The sequence below is a fragment of the Lissotriton vulgaris genome, chromosome 2_1 (genome assembly GCF_964263255.1).
Source record: "Lissotriton vulgaris chromosome 2_1, aLisVul1.2, whole genome shotgun sequence".
NCBI lineage: Eukaryota > Metazoa > Chordata > Amphibia > Caudata > Salamandridae > Lissotriton > Lissotriton vulgaris.
Window position 1 is genome coordinate 1727822377 of NC_141687.1, and position 18051 is coordinate 1727840427.

At 44.5% G+C, this 18051-nt stretch overlaps 1 protein-coding gene across 1 annotated transcript in view; it reads left to right on the plus strand.

Moving 5' to 3' along the window:
* Positions 1-18051, plus strand: part of LOC147733201 (mucin-2-like) — a 1190401-nt gene that overhangs the window by 507829 nt on the left and 664521 nt on the right. The window contains exon 15 of the mRNA XM_086957735.1: positions 1571-1665. Coding sequence (XP_086813861.1) covers positions 1571-1665 — 95 coding nt within the window. The remainder of the gene's footprint in view (positions 1-1570; positions 1666-18051) is intronic.

The window sequence follows — 18051 nt, forward strand, 5'->3', positions numbered from 1 at the left end:
GCACATGAGGGAATCCCATCTTTATAGGTATAATAGGACCTGTTGCTTAGGGGCCTGAAGAATCATTTTGGCATGTTGGTGGCAAAGCAGGCACAAAGTGATTTAAAAGTAAGGGTGATGTTTTGCAGTTTCTTTTATTAGGGCAGGTTCAATGCAAGCATGTGTAGTTAGTTCATCTATGTTAACTCAAGACTCTTTTACCTGTAGTACTTCATTTACACTCCTATATGGGAGTCTGTATGGAAGAGCCACAGAGCAGGGTAGGTTTATTGGGATTGTAGCTTTTCCCAGTTAAATATGGCAGTCACCAGTATTGGTGGATAGCAAGCCTTCAGTTAGGCAGTTTGTTTATTTAAAGACATGTGTCTCCAAAGACAGGTTTATTGATCTGATATACTTGACTCAGAGCACTTCCCTGAGGAGGTTTACCACTGAGTGTTTGAGAAGGGAGCACTGGCACCTCAATCATTTGGGGGTTGTTACATAACATTGGGCTCTGTGTTATTATGCATGGGTTACCATAAAAAAATGTAGGCTGGCCCTTTCCTGTGACTGTTGGCTTTGTGCAGGAGGACAAGGCGGCAGCGTTGTGTGCAGGCACTCTGCTTGGGTCTCTCCCTGGCGCTTCTCCTGGTCCTGCTGTAAAATGAAGCAACCAGCAGGTTTTCAAAGAATGCTGACCTTACGGTGTCGTCTAAAATGTCTGAATCAGAAACAGTTCCATACGGAAAAAGTTCAGCAGCTATCTTCACTGAGGACATGCTCTGTCCTCCGGGGTCTCATGTTTCAGCATAAATGCCAGAGGCGTAGATTCAGGGCAGTGTTTGGGTTGTTACACCCTCCCTAATAAATGTATTTTCTGATAAGTAGTTGGGTACAGGTGTACAGGTGCTTTTAGTCGGGTATGCTGAGGGATTATGTCAGATTTCACAAGGAATTTTTACATACACCAAGACAAAAATGTACACACAATCTCTCCCTCTATTTTGAAACCTAAAAAATGTTGGTTATTTCACAAAATATTGTGTATTCTCTCACTTAGTACTCCTAACACTTTGTATTCCTCTCCCTTTCCACTGCTCCTTAAGTCCCTCTCACGCTTCCTGTGTGTCGTATAATGGATTTTAATATTATAATTCAGTGTGATTGTCAGAAGCTCACCCCTCCATCAATCTTACTGACCAGGCTACGCCCATGTATTTGTACCAAGGAACAAGAATCATCAGCGTGTCCAAACTCGAAAAAGTTTCAAATCTAATTTGGTTCTTGCTTGTTATGTGTAAAAGCAGTTTTGCTGCTAAATGCACATTGTGAGAAGTAATAGTCATAACATTACATTAGCAATTAAATGTAGGCGATAATAAAAATTATGTATTGAGTAGGAGATTATTTCAGGAAAGCAACAATTCTATTAAAGCTTTTCACTCAACTACATAGTGTGTTATGCTACAGAGAAGTCTGGATGGTGCAACAAAATAACACGTAATAGATGTTTTCTTTCCAATGTATATATGTTAAATGCTTACAAGGTATATTCCACACAAAAACATCTTTCTTTTTCTCTCTACAGAGCAATATGCCCAGCAGTGGTGCAAGCAACTTAAAGACCGAAAGGGGCCCTTCGCTAAATGCCACAGTGTTGTTAATCCGAACGCTTATTACAAGGTAGAATAATTTAGCATTAACAGTAGCAACATATCTCTAAATGTAACTTCTGGGTAATTATGCAGTGGTTTAATGGAACAGCTCCCGTTCTGATGTTTGCAGATCTCACTAATCTTTTCATTCTTCGAAACGAGTGCGATTACGTCTTATAATGATAGAATCTATTATTTGTTTTTTTCAGATACTGCTCTTTATTATGTGAGCTACGTACATAGGGCTTCGTACTTAACAAAAGTACTATCAAGTTGTCGCGGAGTAAGATCACAACTCAATTTTGCCCTCTCTTTTTAGGTCTCGCTAGAGCCAGCGCATACGCTGTTCTAGCGAACCATTTAGTAAGTGGGTCTTTCAAGTGCTACCAAAGGCGGATTTTCTGGCCACCAGCTTGCTATTATGCGCACAAGCGCGCGCGCCTCGCTCCGCCTCTTGACGCAATCACTTTCACTTTTGCCCAATGCGTGTTTAAACTTGCAGCGCAAGCTTGTCTTTTTATTTCCTTTATGCGCGCGCACGCGCACACACAACTCCCGCTTCTCCCCCTCCCCCACCAGATATCGTATGCAATACATCGGCCACTTAACTACTACATAATACTTGCTTTTGCTGATTTTCCCAATTTCTTTACTAGCCTTATGGGTAAAATGCTGGCCACGTAGCAAACGCACTGGATTATTAGGCCAAGACTATGATGAAAGAGTGAGACACCCTGAAGCGGACGGAGCTCGTGATAAGGGACGGATGGGTTCCTTACAGAAAGAAGCGTGACTCCCCTGGTGTGTATGAGGCAACTATTGTAATCTCTTGTTGTACTTTCCGGTTTGTAGTTGGTATTGTGAAACATGGGGGTCTTACAGACCGGCCCGCAACTGATGGTTGGTGGGGGAAAGCTCTTGCACAACACCTGATTTGTTAGTTCGGTGTATCTCAGAAACTCTCCCCTTTAATTAGAACACTGATGTCCCAGAGCACGCAGGCCTTCTATCTGGACTCAGGAGGCTTTACATCAAAAGGTGCTCACAGATACGATAACCCTACCGAGATGCTCGAGAGACTGACTGTGCCCCCTCCCCCTGATAAGTGAGAATGGAGGCCTAACTGTCCGGTCAATATTCATAAACTTTAGTTGGTTGGTTGATTGCTTTATTTCGATATGCATATATCATAAAAGCGATACAAAAAGTTAAAACAGCATGTCGAAAAGAGTATGACTGTACAATAAGTAAAAACATTAAAACACATTAGACCATCATAAATTAGTTAAAAGAAGATTAAATTGATATGGACAGTCTTCTAAGTCTAATCAACCAGGCCCATTTTAAAAACTTGGCAACGGCACAAACAATCGGGGGGGCTGTGTCAGTTAAAAGAATCCGAAGGGCAACAGAGTGCTGGCGAGTACCCAATTCTCTGCAGATAGGGCCGAGCCAGCGTGTTCTTGGTCGGCCGTAATCAGGGCATTCAAAGAGAAAATGTGGCACAGTCTCTGGTTTGTCGGGACAGAGAGCACAGTATCGTGAAGAGGGCTGGGAGTTATTCCACCTGGAACAAAGATCAGCCAAGGGTAACAGCCCCAGCCGAAATTTGATATACAGGGACCGGTCCATGGCAATTGTTATTAGGTCCATGTATGGCTCGTAGGCAACAACATCTTTTATCAGCAGAAAAGCTGCGGTGGCTTTGCAGTGGTGCTGATTTCTGTTGCGCTTCATGCGGACCCACTCCCAGAACAGTCTTTTTAGGGTCTCCTTCGGGGGAGCGGAGTGACTATCCCAACAAAAGTCCAAGCCTAGATCCCCTAGAAGGTGTTTGATGCTCTTCAGCCATTTGATTCTGTGCCAGCCGTCGGAGTGCATCACCTCAGCAAGGCCGTCAGCGTAGGGTTTCAGCTCCGGTACCCTCCACAGACGGGCCCAGAGCAAGAGGGGTCAAAGGCGAGCCTGGTCCCCTATTGCTTTACAGCCAGCATCCATGAGCACTGGGATAGTCGGACTACTTGATGGTATGGCAAGGAGATCTTTGATGAGTTTGTTTTCCGCCTTGCACAGTAGACCCAGACCCCATAATTCGGCTCCATACAGTGACCCAGGGACCGCACGAGCTTTGTAAATATCAAGTAGAGGGGCAACACAATGTTTAGTTGAGTTGTTAAACTCTTTGAGAAGAGCCCCCCCCACCCTTTTATGGGTCAATACCATTTTGTTGATATGGGCGTTCCAGTTCATCACGTCGTTGAGTCGAATTCCCAAATAATCAAATTCTGCCACTCTTTCTAGGGGTATCGAATTCAAAATAGGGGGACGGCCAAGCTTGCGGGGCGGGTGCAAAACTAAATACTTAGGGGCAGATGTATCAAGAAACCATTTTGCACTTCTCTAATAGCGATTGTTAAGGAATCGCTATTTGAGAAGTGCAAAATGGTATGTATGTAGAATTTCGCTATTTTTTAGCGATTCCTTAAAATTCCTTAATTGCGATTAGCAAATTGCTAATCGCAATTAAGGAATAATTTTCCCATTCATTTCTATGGGCCAGGAGGCCCATAGGAATGATTGTGCAGTAATTCTCAAATTGCGATTTCGCAATTTGCTAATCGCAATTTGAGAATTATTTCAAGGGTGCAGGGGTGTCTCAAAGACACCCTGCTGCACCCCTCAAATCTACATGTGTGTGCATGTGGCACACATACATGCCCTATGGGCATGTATGAGTGTCACATGCCACCCTTACAAATGCCAATTAGGGCATTTTTGTAAAAAATCGCAATTTACCACCAACTACAAGTTGATGGTAAAATGCGATTTTTTTACACAAATTCGCACACCAAAAATGTGTCATACATATCATTTAAGGAATCGCAAAATTTGCGATTCCTTAAATGCTATGCAAAAGAAGGAATCGCAAATTGCGATTAAATAAATTGCGATTATTTCATACATGTGAAATATCGCAAAACGGCCGTTTGCGAGTCGCAAAGGCCGAAAATCTGCGATTTTCAGCCTTTGCGAGTCGCAAAAGCCTTGATACATCTGGCCCATTGTCTTTTCCACATTGATGACAAGGCCCCTGGAGGTGCAGAAGTCCTGGAAGCGATTTAGCAATGTCTGGAGACCTTGGGGGGTTTTAGAGATGAGGAGGGTGTCATCGGCGAACAGCAAGGTTGGAATTTTTACGCCTCCCAGAGTGGGAGCGTCTGCTAGTTCGCCGAGTAGGTGGTCTACCACCCCATTGATATAGAGGGAAAATAAGGTAGGAGCCAGAACACAGCCCTGCCTTACTCCCCTCTCGACCCTGATCTTATCGGTCTTTTCCCCGTTCAACCCCCATCTAACCTGAGCATAGGTGTTATTGTGCAGTTTGATAAGGAGGTTTAATAAATACCGGGGCATCCCTAGATTGTGTAACACCCTCCAGAGTTCCTCCCTGGGAACCAGGTCAAAGGCAGTCTTTAGGTCAATGAAGGCCAAATAAAGACTGCCTTTGCCTAGCTCCACCACCTTCCAGTGTAGTAGCAGGAGCCTAAATACCTGTTCGATGGTTCCGGTACCTGAGCGGAACCCGGCTTGCATGTCGGACAGGATGTGGTTTTCATCCACCCATTGCGAAATCCTCCCCAAAATCACTTTCCCCGCCAATTTCTGGGACGAATCTATTAGGCTTATAGGCCTATAGTTCCCAGGTAGGTCCCTACTGCCCTTCTTATAAATGGGGACCACCTCAGCACCTCTCCACGAATCTGGCACCGGACCTCCAGCGACAATTGCGTTGAGGAGTGCAGAAATTATTGCCCCCCACTCTTCCGAGTATGCTCGAAGGAGATCGCCTGGGAGGCCATCCGGGCCAGCTGCTTTAAGTGGGACCAGAGTTTTGATCTGTTTTGTGACCTCCAAAACTGTAAAGGGTTCCAGGTCTTGGGCCAGACTAGAGGGCGGGGTGACAAAGGGGTCATTTAGTGGTCCTTCAATGGCAGAATAGAGTTTTTGGAAGTGGGAGAACCAAGTTTGGGCATTGATGGTACAGGGCCTCAAAGTATCGTCAGGACGGTTCCTAATGCCCACCAGGTCCCAAAAGCGTTTTGCGTCTTTCCCTCGACTGGCGGTCAGAAGGTCCTGCCAGAAGTTATCCTCCCACTCTATTTTGGCATTTTTTTGACAGAGTGCGTAGTGCCTCCTGGCCACCCTAGTCCTAGATGGTAATTTGGACTTTACTGCTTCAATGAGAAGTGACTTCGCCTCCCTGCACTTCTGATTGAACCAGCCCAATCTGCCTTGTGGGCTAGGTTTCCTTCTATTTGTATTAACTGGCACTACGAAAAGATCGCCAATAGCCTGGGTTATAGTGCAGAACCTCAGGGTCACCTCCGACAACCCGTCCACCTGGTTGTCCAAGTTTGTTAGGGCTGAAGCAAGAAGCTGCCTAATGGCAGAGGTTTTCTCCTCAGAGAGTGCTAACTTTGCCCACTTTAGCCGCCGACCACAGTTGGCAACTACTGACAGGTCCGGGGGGGGGTTACAGGGGGTTCTAGTCACGGGGCAGGATATCCACCTGTGAGACATGGTGAGAGAGAGAAGATTGTGATCACTCTCGACAGATGGTATAACCACCATGTCCTCCACCATGCTCCACAGATGAATGTCAAGGAGAAGGTAATCGATCCGTGACGTGTGCCCTGGCCTATTGTAAGTGTGGACCCCGGCTTTGTCAGACCCGGTCCTGCCATTAGCGGCCCTCAGGCCAAACTCCATGGCTATCGAATTGATCTGGAGGGCCACTTCTGACCACCTTTTAATGGGATTCAGTTCAAGAGATGGGATCCCCCACCTGGCATCGAGTTCCTCTTGATCAGATAAGATTTCAAGGTCCAGGGGCTCAAAAGTGCAGTTAAAATCGCCCCCCACCAGGGTGCAGGACCTATGAGGTGATAAGCGGAGCTGGGCTTCTAAGCAAGATATTATTGGAGATTCTCTGCCCCCCTTTGTGCCTCGGGCATAAATGTTAAAAATATTTAAAATAACTCGGCCTTGGGAGTTTTTCAGCACTATGTTCAGGAGATCAGGGCATTTAGTGTCCCGCTCCACCACCCTGCAGTTGAGTTCTGAAGCCACCCAAATTAGGAGGCCACCCGAAGGGCGGCCCCTGCCGGTTGCACTAGGGGCTGCTGGCAGAAAGTGGGTGGAGTAACCTGCCTTATGCAGGGGCACCCCGCTCCAGGTTTCCTGGAACAAGCATATGGAGTATTGCTCCACCAGCGAGTTCCAGTCTGGGAGCGCTAACTTCCTCTCGAGACCCGCCACATTCCAGCTGAAAACCCTAAACGAGGGGTCCGTCACAGCTGCAATGCTACGGTTCTCGACGGGGGGCAGCGTCTCCGCAGCCCCCACAACGGGAGGGTCAACCAGTAAGCCGGGAACTTCCCCAATTTCCCCTTGCTCTGGGGCATGCTTGGCGGTATCCTGGGATTGTAGTGCAGTCGAGGGGCAGCAGGTTTTTGGGGAGGGGATGGGCTCAGCAACAGGGTTTAGGACCTCAAGATCATCCCCGGGAACGTCAAGGAGTCAGCAGCCCCAGAAGCCCCAGTTCTGCATCACTGGCGCTGGATAGAGATGCTGCGCGAAGACTCCCGGGGAGGGGAGGCCGTGGGCGATGTTTAGAGGAGGGGGCCCGACAGGGCATAGTGGAGTGGTCGGGAACGTTCTTGGGTAAAAGAAGGATAGGTCGACAACATCGACCCCCGTTCCAGCCGTACGGCCTTGGGAGCATATTGCGTGGGCAGCTCTTATATCTTGGAAATTAACCACCACGCAATCGCCCTCAAAGAGTTGTTTCCCGTGGCCGATCCAACTCACCCTGCGCACCCCAAGGATCAGGCCATCTACACCCACTGGAAGAGGTCTATTAGTTTTCATCCAGTGAATGACTTTGTTTTTCAGCGCCTGGGGTGTTTCCTGTTGAGATTCTTTTAAAAGGGGGACTTTGGTGAGGACAACCACATAAGGGTGACATTCTGGTGGGAGGTTTACCGGAGGGCACTTGCGTGGCGGAATATGCTCCGGGGCCGCTAGGGGAGGATTTTTTGGCAAAGAGGGGGTTTTAGACACAGGCGGATTTTTGGGAGGGAAGGTTGGTTTAGTAGCCCTAGCGGTAGGTGCTGCTCCGATAGTTTTATCAGACGCAGCATTTGCCGAGTGGGCACTTAGGCCAGTCCCTTTCTTCTGTTGACTCTTTTGGGCAGGGTTCGGCACAGGTGCCGTTACTGCTGAGGGGGTAGTGCCGTGCACCTGAGCTACATGGGTGAGTTCACTGGTCGTCGGCCGCTTCGCACCGGCCGGAGGGACAGGGGCAAGGGCTTTCCCTGAGGCCGGTGTTTTAGCCGGCAATGACGGCTGGACTCTAGTTGTTTGGCCAACAGCGGCCTCCCTAGCCACATTCCTATCTGGGATGAATTCAGAAGGTTTAGATTGCACTTTCAGCAGGGTTTTCAAGGAGAAAAAGTTGTCCCTAGTTGCCTGTTCAAAATTGTCAAGTCTAACCCCCAGGTTCCTAACTTGGTCAAGTAACGGGTTAAACAGAGATTTTAACAAATTCTCGAGAGACTCGAGAGAAGTGACCTGGTTAGCAAGAACCGGTGTGGCTGGGGGCAGGGGGGACGGTGTCGGGGGCTCGACTGCATGCTGGGAGGGACCTATAGACCTAAGGGGTTCCAACTCCCCAGTGCCTTGATGTGTAGTGCCCCTGTTTAGTTTTGTCCTAGAACGCTTATGAAGCATGGAATAATTCCCCCTCCTAGTGTTGATTCCCCTTTTCCTTTTCCTGTTCCTATGGACCCTCGGAGATGGGATCTGGGGAAGAGGTGATGTGTGAGGTGAGGGAACAATAGGAGCCGCGATAGACCTGTTGTCAAGAGGGCTGGCTATGTATGAGGGTGGGCCAGAAGTAATAGCCTCGATACAGCAGCTACCTGTGGTGGGAAGTGATATGAGGCTTTCTATCCTGTCTAGTCCAGCCTCTAGTACTGCAATATGATGCTCATCTGGTTGGGGCGAGATGGCGGGGGGGATAGGCGGTGATAGAGCATGAGCCACAGTTCCCAAGGAGGAGCGCTTAGATGGAAGGAGGTCAAGCGAAAGGCGGCGTTCCGTCATTGCGATCTCCTTTTCAATGACGTTAGCCACCCGGGTGATGAATTTGTCCATTGTTCCAATCATCGGGGAACCCCCTATAGCACTAGCTCCGCCACCCCTCAAGGCTTTACCGGATCTGGTGGACATGGTGGGTCCGGAGCCTGCAGTTAGACTCAGGGGGATAGGAGACGTGGAGGACGTAGGAGAAAGGGGGGGTGGCCCAGCCCAGCCTCAGACAGCCCCTGACTGCCACAGACTGCCCGCCCTTTGCTCGGGCTTCGCTCGGCGTCCCGCTCGCGTCCCGCGGAGCGCCTTGCAAGTCCTTAAGTCAGAGGGCGTTGCAGGCGGGGGGCGTGGCTGGTGGTGGGCACGTCCACTCGCACACCTGATCCAGCAAGGACTCCTGGGTCTTTGAGTCCCCGCTAGCGCCAATGCCCGATGGTTTGTTCTCCCAGCGCCTCCTCAGCCCAGCGCCTTAAGGTTCAATCCGCCTCCTCAATCCGCGAAGCGGCACCCGCGGAGCGGGTGCGGCGAGGGGCAGCGGCGGGAAGCAAGGAAGGCAGTTCCCAGAACGACGGAACTCGCCGTGGGCTCCACACACACACCACAGCTCCACTTGCAGGTAATAATAAACTTAATTACGTCTGCGGAGAAACCGGGATATGTTGCGAATCTGGTGCCCTTGAAAGGCTGTGGGCTTGGGGCAGAGTCAACAATGAAGCAGGCTGTTCCACCCTTCCTTTCTCACATCCCCTCATTTGATGTTTCGATACTTCTGTTCTGTCTTCTCACTTTCTTTACCCCCCCTCCATCTCATACTTCTCCCTCCTTGCATATATTTCATTAAAAAAAATCCCAGCTTACTGCTGTCTTTTTTTCATTCTTTGCTGTCACTCTTGCCTTCCTTCTTTCATTCATTCGTTTTTACAACGAGAGCATGCATCTCTCTTGCTATACTCTGTTGTATATATGTTTCTTTTTATAATCCATGTTTTCTGGTGTTCTAATAAAGACATTTAACCATCTTAAGGAGGTAGAAGCAAATCCACCACTGCTTTTATGCGAAGGGGTGTAGTGTAGTTCCTATATTCCCAATAGGCTCTGCGCATTGGAATAATATATCCTGTAGTTTAGACGTAGGACTGAGATCTACTAGATCTCTACGGGTTATATTAGACTTAATTGTGGAAGCCAGCTAACTCAGAGGTCACTAGAAACTTTCTCGAATAAACAAGAATGGATTAGTTTCTGACAACCACATCAAACATGACAACTTTGTTTCCCAAGAATAAGAAATCAAATCTATAGAGTCGCGGAAACAATAGATAACTATTTTACTCAGTCAAACGTGCATGCTTAGTTTCACCAGAGGTGCAAGAGAAATAGAGAGACAGGCGTTTTCAATAAAAAAGATATTTATTGAACAGTCTTCTTCCTCAAGCATTGAAAATGAACTGCTACAATAGTAAAGCTTACTATGAAGTACAATGCATATAAAAGGAACAGTATTATAAAGTAGTACTGTAAAAGCATGATATGGTTTCTAAGCCAGAAAGTGCATAAAATGTATAAAATACATAAAATACATACAACGATAAAAGGATGACTAAAATACTCAACTGGTGCTTCTAGAATACGCCTACCCCGGTGTACCTAACCTAAGTCTGGTAAGAGGGAGGGAGTATAAGAGGAGGAGTTTAAGTGTAGGAGTTCTCTGCCAGGTATCTGATTCTAATAATTCTCTAAGGGGTCTAATCAGCTCCGTACCTTTGTTCTAGAATGAAGGAGGTCTTGTATCTTGTTCTCGGGACTCGATTTCCCAGATACCCACAAGGGTAGCCTGGAAACACTGAAGCTGGATTTCTCGGCAGGAGAAATGACAGAGTCTCGCAGTGCATCTGTGGAGGGTCTGCTTCCTTCGGCATTTGCTGCTGCAGGGCGTCGGGCAAGTAGATAGTCGATCTGCTCCAAACCACTGTGTGTTTGTTTAGGCAAATCAAGGCATATTTATACTTTGAAGGTGCCGAGTTTGACGCATGTTTGGACTCAATAACGTCATTCAAAGGCTCATTTCTTGGAAAACGCCTGGAGTTCTAGGAGAACTTAATATTCAAGCAGGGGGAAGTCCCGGGATGCTGAAGGCCGTTTTTTTCCAAGGAAACGTTGTTAATTCTTGGAGCTTAGTGGAAGTATCCATTCCGTATTTGGGCTGTATGGCTTAGGCCAAATATGGTAATGATTTCTATGCCTATATAAGTAAATGATAAAGTATACCTATATAAGGGCATGAATCGGGAAATTTATACTAGGGTCCGAGATTCATCTACAACACCCACTCCATGGATATTAAGTTCAATAAAGCTAAACTAGCAAGCACTAAACATATCTAAAGCTAGTGTTTACAATCCCACCCCAATACAAAGAATGCATTTGAACTGGGTATGCAGAATTTTTTTTTTTAGCATTTTCTACAGTATAAAATATACTTGTCTTCAATCTATTTTATGCAATTTGAAAAAGAATCATGAGCTTACATTTATAATAATGTCTCTTACATACAGATGAAAAGTCAAGATCATTTCATAACATAACATGTCATAGCAATCCTACTATTAATAGAGATGAGGCCTAAATAATTCTTTTAGTCAGTTTTCAAAGATGACTTGTTCTCTAAGAATAGTTCTACTTTAAGCAGATTAGTCTGTGCCAAAAGTTCAATTTTTTTTTGGAAAGAGAGAAAAACTGCAACTTTGTTGTGGAAATATGGTTCCAAATGTTAGAAGTCATTGTTTTGAAAAAATGAAGGCCGAATTTCAGAGTTCAGAGAACACTGTGTGCATGACTCCAAAGTTATTCTCGGTGTCAGGAGAAAACATCAAGTCTTCTAGGCTGGCAAAGTATTCGTCTACCATAGTAGGTGAAAGTGGAACCACTTGATACAGCAGATCAAATGTGCATAGATGAGAAGCATTGCCGTCAGCGCTTGTTGCCGCGTTAGCAATGGTCATATCAGATGGTACCTGTGTGCCTGGTGTTTCTCGTACCTCACCCTCAGTTAGACTTACTGGTGAGATCTCAATGAATGCCGTCATCAGGATTTGTAGCCGTTGGGGGCAACATAAAGCATGAGTCGTTACAGGACCTAGCAAGGCATTGACATCTGATGGCAGGACTGATGTAAGTGTAAGACAAATGTCTAACACGCATTCCTCTCCGCAAAGCAGGCATCGTAGAACAGGTAAGATGCAATCTTGCCAGATTGGTCTGAATGAGAGAAGCCATGTCGTATTCGGATCTCTGAAATGAGCCAAGCCGAGAATCTGTGTTATCCTCTCACGATACCTCTGGGCATGGACCGTCTGTTCCATGAGGTTCTGGGTATCGCCGGTTACTGAACTTGCCATATCGGAGCAGAAGAAATAAAAATAGTATTCCTGCTACGAGTCCCAAGATGAGAGGCAGGCCGCCGACACTGAGTGCAGGAAATTTGGGAAAATGCAGAGGACTGCTTCAAATGGTGCTAACAGTCCCGAAAAAATCGTCTTAAATACATGTGCGATGCCACTGGTATCTGACATGTTTAATATTCAACTTAACAGTTCTGCGAAATAGACAGGGCAGTTTGTTCATTTTAATGCATGTATCTCTGCAGAAGTCCTTGCAACTTGCAGATCATACGTTTCTTTTGATGATGTCAGTGGCACAGATTTTTGCAAAAGAATAGACCTTAGTCTGCTTAAAGTATCAATTCGTATAGAAGAGATATTCAATGAAGGCCATATTGCCGTCTGACTGTCTGACTGGTGAGCTGGATACAATACTTGCATACAACAAGTGACCATGGACGACACAGTATCCAGATAAACTTTTCCTGGCACCATGCCACAGCGGTTGTGATCATTTAATATAACGTAATTGCCATTGGATAGCTGCCTGAAAACTGGTTCTATCAGTGTGGAGGGATACCGTGCAGGTGGCATGAAAGGTTATTCGCAGAACCATTGCAGGTTCCGTGTAAATTAATACCCTGGCAGAGAAGTGTACCATTAGTGAATTTTCCAGTTTTTCAATGCTCAGCACCGTATAGTCTGCTCCTCTTTGTGTCAAAGAGATTTGTTTATCTGTAAGGTTAAACCCAGTAAACAATGACGTTGTGTTGATAAGCCTCCATGGCACGTAGCCTGAACGCAGATTTTGCAACGTCCAGCCTACCTGCATTATAGAACGTAATTGAGAATGTCCATGTTGTAACATTAGCAAGTCTTGTTCCATTATGTCAATTGCAGAGGATACAATGCTGTCCAATAAATATATTCTGGAGGACAGAGTAGTTAACCCATTGTCCACTACAGAGAGAGCTTTCTCACAGTTAATACGATCAATTTCTCGTATTCTTGCTGCAGTTTCTAATTGTGTTATTTTCCAAGCCTCGTTGTACGCAGCATATATATCGGTGTATTTGAAACGTTTTTGCTGTGGTTTGAAGGTCCCAATAAGAAATCTCGCAAATCATTGCTTTCTTTAAGTAAAGTCAAGTGTTGTTTAATTTCTGGAAGTGCAGACGTTTTAAGCCATTCAAGGCATAGTTTCCCTACACTATATGTTGTTACTATCCCTGGATGTTGTCTCTGGAAGTATCTTGGATCTGGCCTGTTAAGAATTAAACCCTGTGTTTTGTTCAGGAATCTATTGTGACAGTTATTGGTGTCTGTGGGCCAGATTAACCATTTTTTCCAATTAGGACTAGTTCTGTTCAATTTGAAAACATATTGTAGGTCTATCTCCCCTTCTCTAGTTTTGTTATTTTCAGGTATGGGCTTTGGTATAGACGGTTTATTTAAATCTTTTATTTTTGCTATGCCAAGACAAGAGGTTTGTTACACAGTGTCATTTAAAAACATTATTTGTTCAGGTATAATGCAGGCTCTGAGTAAAGCTTCCAGACCTTGCACCTACCATACTTTTGTGCCCCAGAAGTCGTAAAACAATGTGGACAACTTAGCATAAAAGTTTGCAGAATAAATTTATTTGGTATTAGTCAACATTGTTTTTAATCCTGTCTTATTTACATTTTTGAAATAAAACGTTTCTGGATCTGTAACATTAAACCCTGAGAAGTAAGGAAACATTTCATAAAATGTTTTAGAGCTGCCTTTTTGTGGTGTTGGACAATGTTCCCATTGATTATACATAAAAACATTTCTTGGGCTTGCAGATTTGTGCAAATAGTGATGACCAAAATGGTTAAAACAATACATTTGTTCATAATCTGATGACCCTTCTAAATAGTCATGTTCAGTATGTTTTGTAGACATTTCTGAATCTGACATCATATTATTAATTGTCTCAAAGTCCCAATCATCAGAGAATCTGCGGGGTGTTACAAAGTCATTCACAGAAACCTTGAACAGATCTGTAATCCTCAGCATCTCTACCAGGGCATAGATATCATAATCAGTTCTATCCCATACTATACCTCCTAGTATCGGGACGGCTGTGATGTTTACTGATGACAGTTCTCTCTTTTTCAACATGTGATGATTTGTGGGGTTTTAGGACCAAGTTGATTTTCTGACTTGCTCTGTCCATTGTACTGTATTTTCCATCTATCAGTTCCCCAGGCTTAAAACCAATATTATCCAGAGCAGGAGGAAAAATGCACCTAAACCAATGCAAAATTCAATCCATGGTGAAACCCGATATATTTTTTCAAGTTCATGAAAAAGTTCTGTTGTTCTTTCTTTGAGAGTTTTCTTTGTTGTTGTATCTTCATGTTCAATTCGATCCTCAGAAAAGTTATCAAATTTGATCAAACATCCAGATGCAGTTCTGTCAATTGTTTGAATGGCATCGGGGTTTGTTGAAATTGCTGGAACTGATTTCTCCTTTGTCATGTTAGTGTATTCAGGTGCTACATCATTGTAGACTGGTGTTTCTGATCGAACAGATATTTGGGTCTCAAGAGGCACGAGTTTCATTGCTTTGTTGCATAGTCCTTCTTTTCTTACTGCAGGTTTATCAGAGGGAATAAGTCTTTCAGTTTGAGCCTCTTGTATTCTAGCAAGATTTGGCTGTCTGCAAAATCTTGAGAGTCCACTTGGCCTACTACTTAATATTGGCCACATGTTGTGGTTTTACCAGGTCGATGGACATGACTCTGTTCTCCTTTTTACCAGCAAGAGGCGGTAGTACTACTGATATTGTTCCTTGGATAGCTAAGACTGGTACTGCTTTTCTGTAAGAGGGCCCAAATTCCTTCTTTACCACTATCTTTTCCCTGGCTAGATCCCCAATCTTTGGAATCCAGACAGGTCTTGCTGGGACAGGTGGTTTATCTTCAGTGGCTTTTGTGTTGTATTACTCAGACTTCTTCTTGTTTCATTTAAGTCCTGTAAGACAACCAAACGATCTTTGACATCAAAGGGTTTCTGTCTTACCACTGAAGTCTGACAATCGAGATCCTCGATTATTATTCTAGTACCAAATAGTAGCTCATAAGGAGTGATTCCCCCCAGAGAATTTCTTGGCAGATTGTTAAGACTATGTTGGACACTTATTAAATGTTTGACCCACCCATCACCCAAACCTAATACCTTTGCTGTTATGGATTGCTTTATGTCACGGCTTTTTCTTTCCACTACCGCATTACCCTCAGGATGGAAGGGACTAGAGTACCGCAATGCAACGCCCAAACTAACCATGGCCTCTTTGTAAGCTCGATAGCTAAACGCAGGACCCTGATCAGAATGTAGCATGCCTATTGCGTATGTGCCGATAAAGACTCGCAAATCCTTTATGACAGTTCTGGCATCAGCCGAGCGCTGGGGCCATAACCAAATAAATCTCGTCCTAGTAGTTGTGGGACTGCATTTGTCAATGGGGACGCCTGTGGGTAGATAGCCTAATGCTGTCTAACAGAGGTGTCCGTATTTGGCTGGCTACTCTGTAGTCAGGTGTCTGTGGCTGTTCATTACTGCGATCTCTGTTACAATGGACAATTAATTGTGAAATTGTGTACATCAACTTCCAGTCTCGGCCACCAGTAAATCTTTTCTAACTCTATTGGAGATTTCAAGATCCCTTGATATCTCAGACCCTCTCCCATGTGTGCTTCTTGAATCAAGAAAAGTCTCCATTCCTGTTTGGAATTACTCTGTCCCCTACTCCAGGGATTTGAGCAAAAGGAACATAGTTTGCATCAATTATGTATGTATATACAAGTGGATAGTGTAGAGGTAACGCTGCTTGATTGCCTTCTATTGAGGTTTTTACTGCTAATAGCGTTTGACCATCTATCAATCTTTTTGAGTGTTTAATTGTAGCTACGGAAGCCGCTTGCACAGCTGACTTTGCGGCTTCATCAGCCAATGAATTCCCTTGCAACGTGAACGCCATCACGCTGATGACTCAGAGTATGTATCACGTGACTCTTTTGTAGTTCTTTCTGCAAAAGAACTACTTATTCCCAAAGCAACTTATGCTTGATTGTGCCACCTTTACCATCTTTGAATCGGTTTTGAACCCAGTTATGCAGATACTCATTGTAAGATTGGACGCAGTAATACGAATCACACACTATGAGTGTAAGGAATTTGCGATCTGTATTTTCAAGCGCCATCTTGAAAGCCTGTAGTTCAGCTCGCTGAGCTGTATAGTCTCCGAGTGATTGAGTTTTTGTGACCATAGGTCTAAATTTGCCTTCGCGCCAGTGACCTTTAACAATCGCGCACGCAGACTATAGGCTTGTTTACCCCCAATTGCTGTGCTGTGCTGATCCATCTGTATATATTATACAACCATAATATTCAAGAGGAAGAATTTCGGTTGGCAGAGGACATCCGTGTTCATATTGGAGAAATTCTTGTGTCTTTAGACTAGGGTCAAAAAGGTATTGGACGTCTGTTGATATGTGAGAAAGTGTGGGTGGGCGTGCACTGCGCAAGTGTGAGTGTGTGCACCAATAATTAACAACAGAGAGAGGCGAGGGCAGGGTTTTCATGTGCGCAGAGGCAGACCCAGAATCCGATCTCCAATGAGTGACCACTTGTAACCATTCTCGTAGCGCGCCCTGTGTCTGATTTGACATGCAAGAGTGATTGCACCATAGTTTGTATTGCTAATCATTCTCAGCGCGTACTGGCGCATGCACGACAAATACTCTTTGACGTTACGTGTGGCATCAAAGCTTCCGTGTGACGTCATGTACGGCACCCCGTACGCAAAAGGTGCAAATGTTTTTAATTGTTTAAAAAGATATATTTTTGTATTTAATGAACATACTAACAGATACATTATGTAGAATAGTTATGAAAATTGTTTTTTTTTTTACTTTAAACAATCGTATATTACTTTTAAAAGCACTTACACAAATTGTGGTGGAACGTTATGTGTATTCGCATCGTAAGAGCACCGCAAGCTCATCATAAGCGTACGCACAGCCATGTGACTTTAAAAGATGGGATTTGATTGGTTCATAATAGTTTCTATTCCAATTGTTGAAAGTTCCATCCTATTTTAATCATTCTACTTTGTCTTTCTAAGAAGAAGCATCTGTTCTGAGAATCATGTCAAATAGAAGGAAGATTACCATAATAACAGCAATGGACTCATCTTCTAGCCATTCTTCAGAGGAATATTTAATTCCTGAAGAACCTCCAAAGAAGAGGAAAGAGGCTCAATTTGGAAATTTTTTACTTTTCCAGAAGGGCAAAAAAAGGTTAATGCTCCAAAAGTAACATGTAAAAATTACCAAACAACTCTTTCAAGGGGTGATCCATCTAAAAAATACTCCTTTGGCACAGCAAATATGGTGCGACACGTGAAGAACTTGCACCCCAATAACTTTGCTCAAGCTACAAAACGGAGGTTGCAGGAGAACCCACCTGCTTCTGCACCAAGCACATCAACTACTGCAGCAGAATTTTCAGCAAGCAGTCCACATTCACAAAATGATCCTGATTTTGCTGACGTTAAAATTGTATGCATTCATTGCGATAAACTTTTGTGTTGTAGGGAACAGTCTATTGATCTGATAAACGTAGGATGCAGGAGCATCGCTTTCCTCGAAATTAGTTTTTTTTTTTCATTCTTTTGTTCCCGTTGGATACTTTTTGGGTTCCAGTTCCATTAATTTGGTTTAAAAAAAAACTTGTTAACAAAACACAAAAAAACTTTAAAACTAAAAACAGAAAAAAAACAGTTCTTTTTAGAACTACCTTCACTGGTCGAAGAAAGAACTATATTTCTATGTTAGTGTGTAAACGTTTGT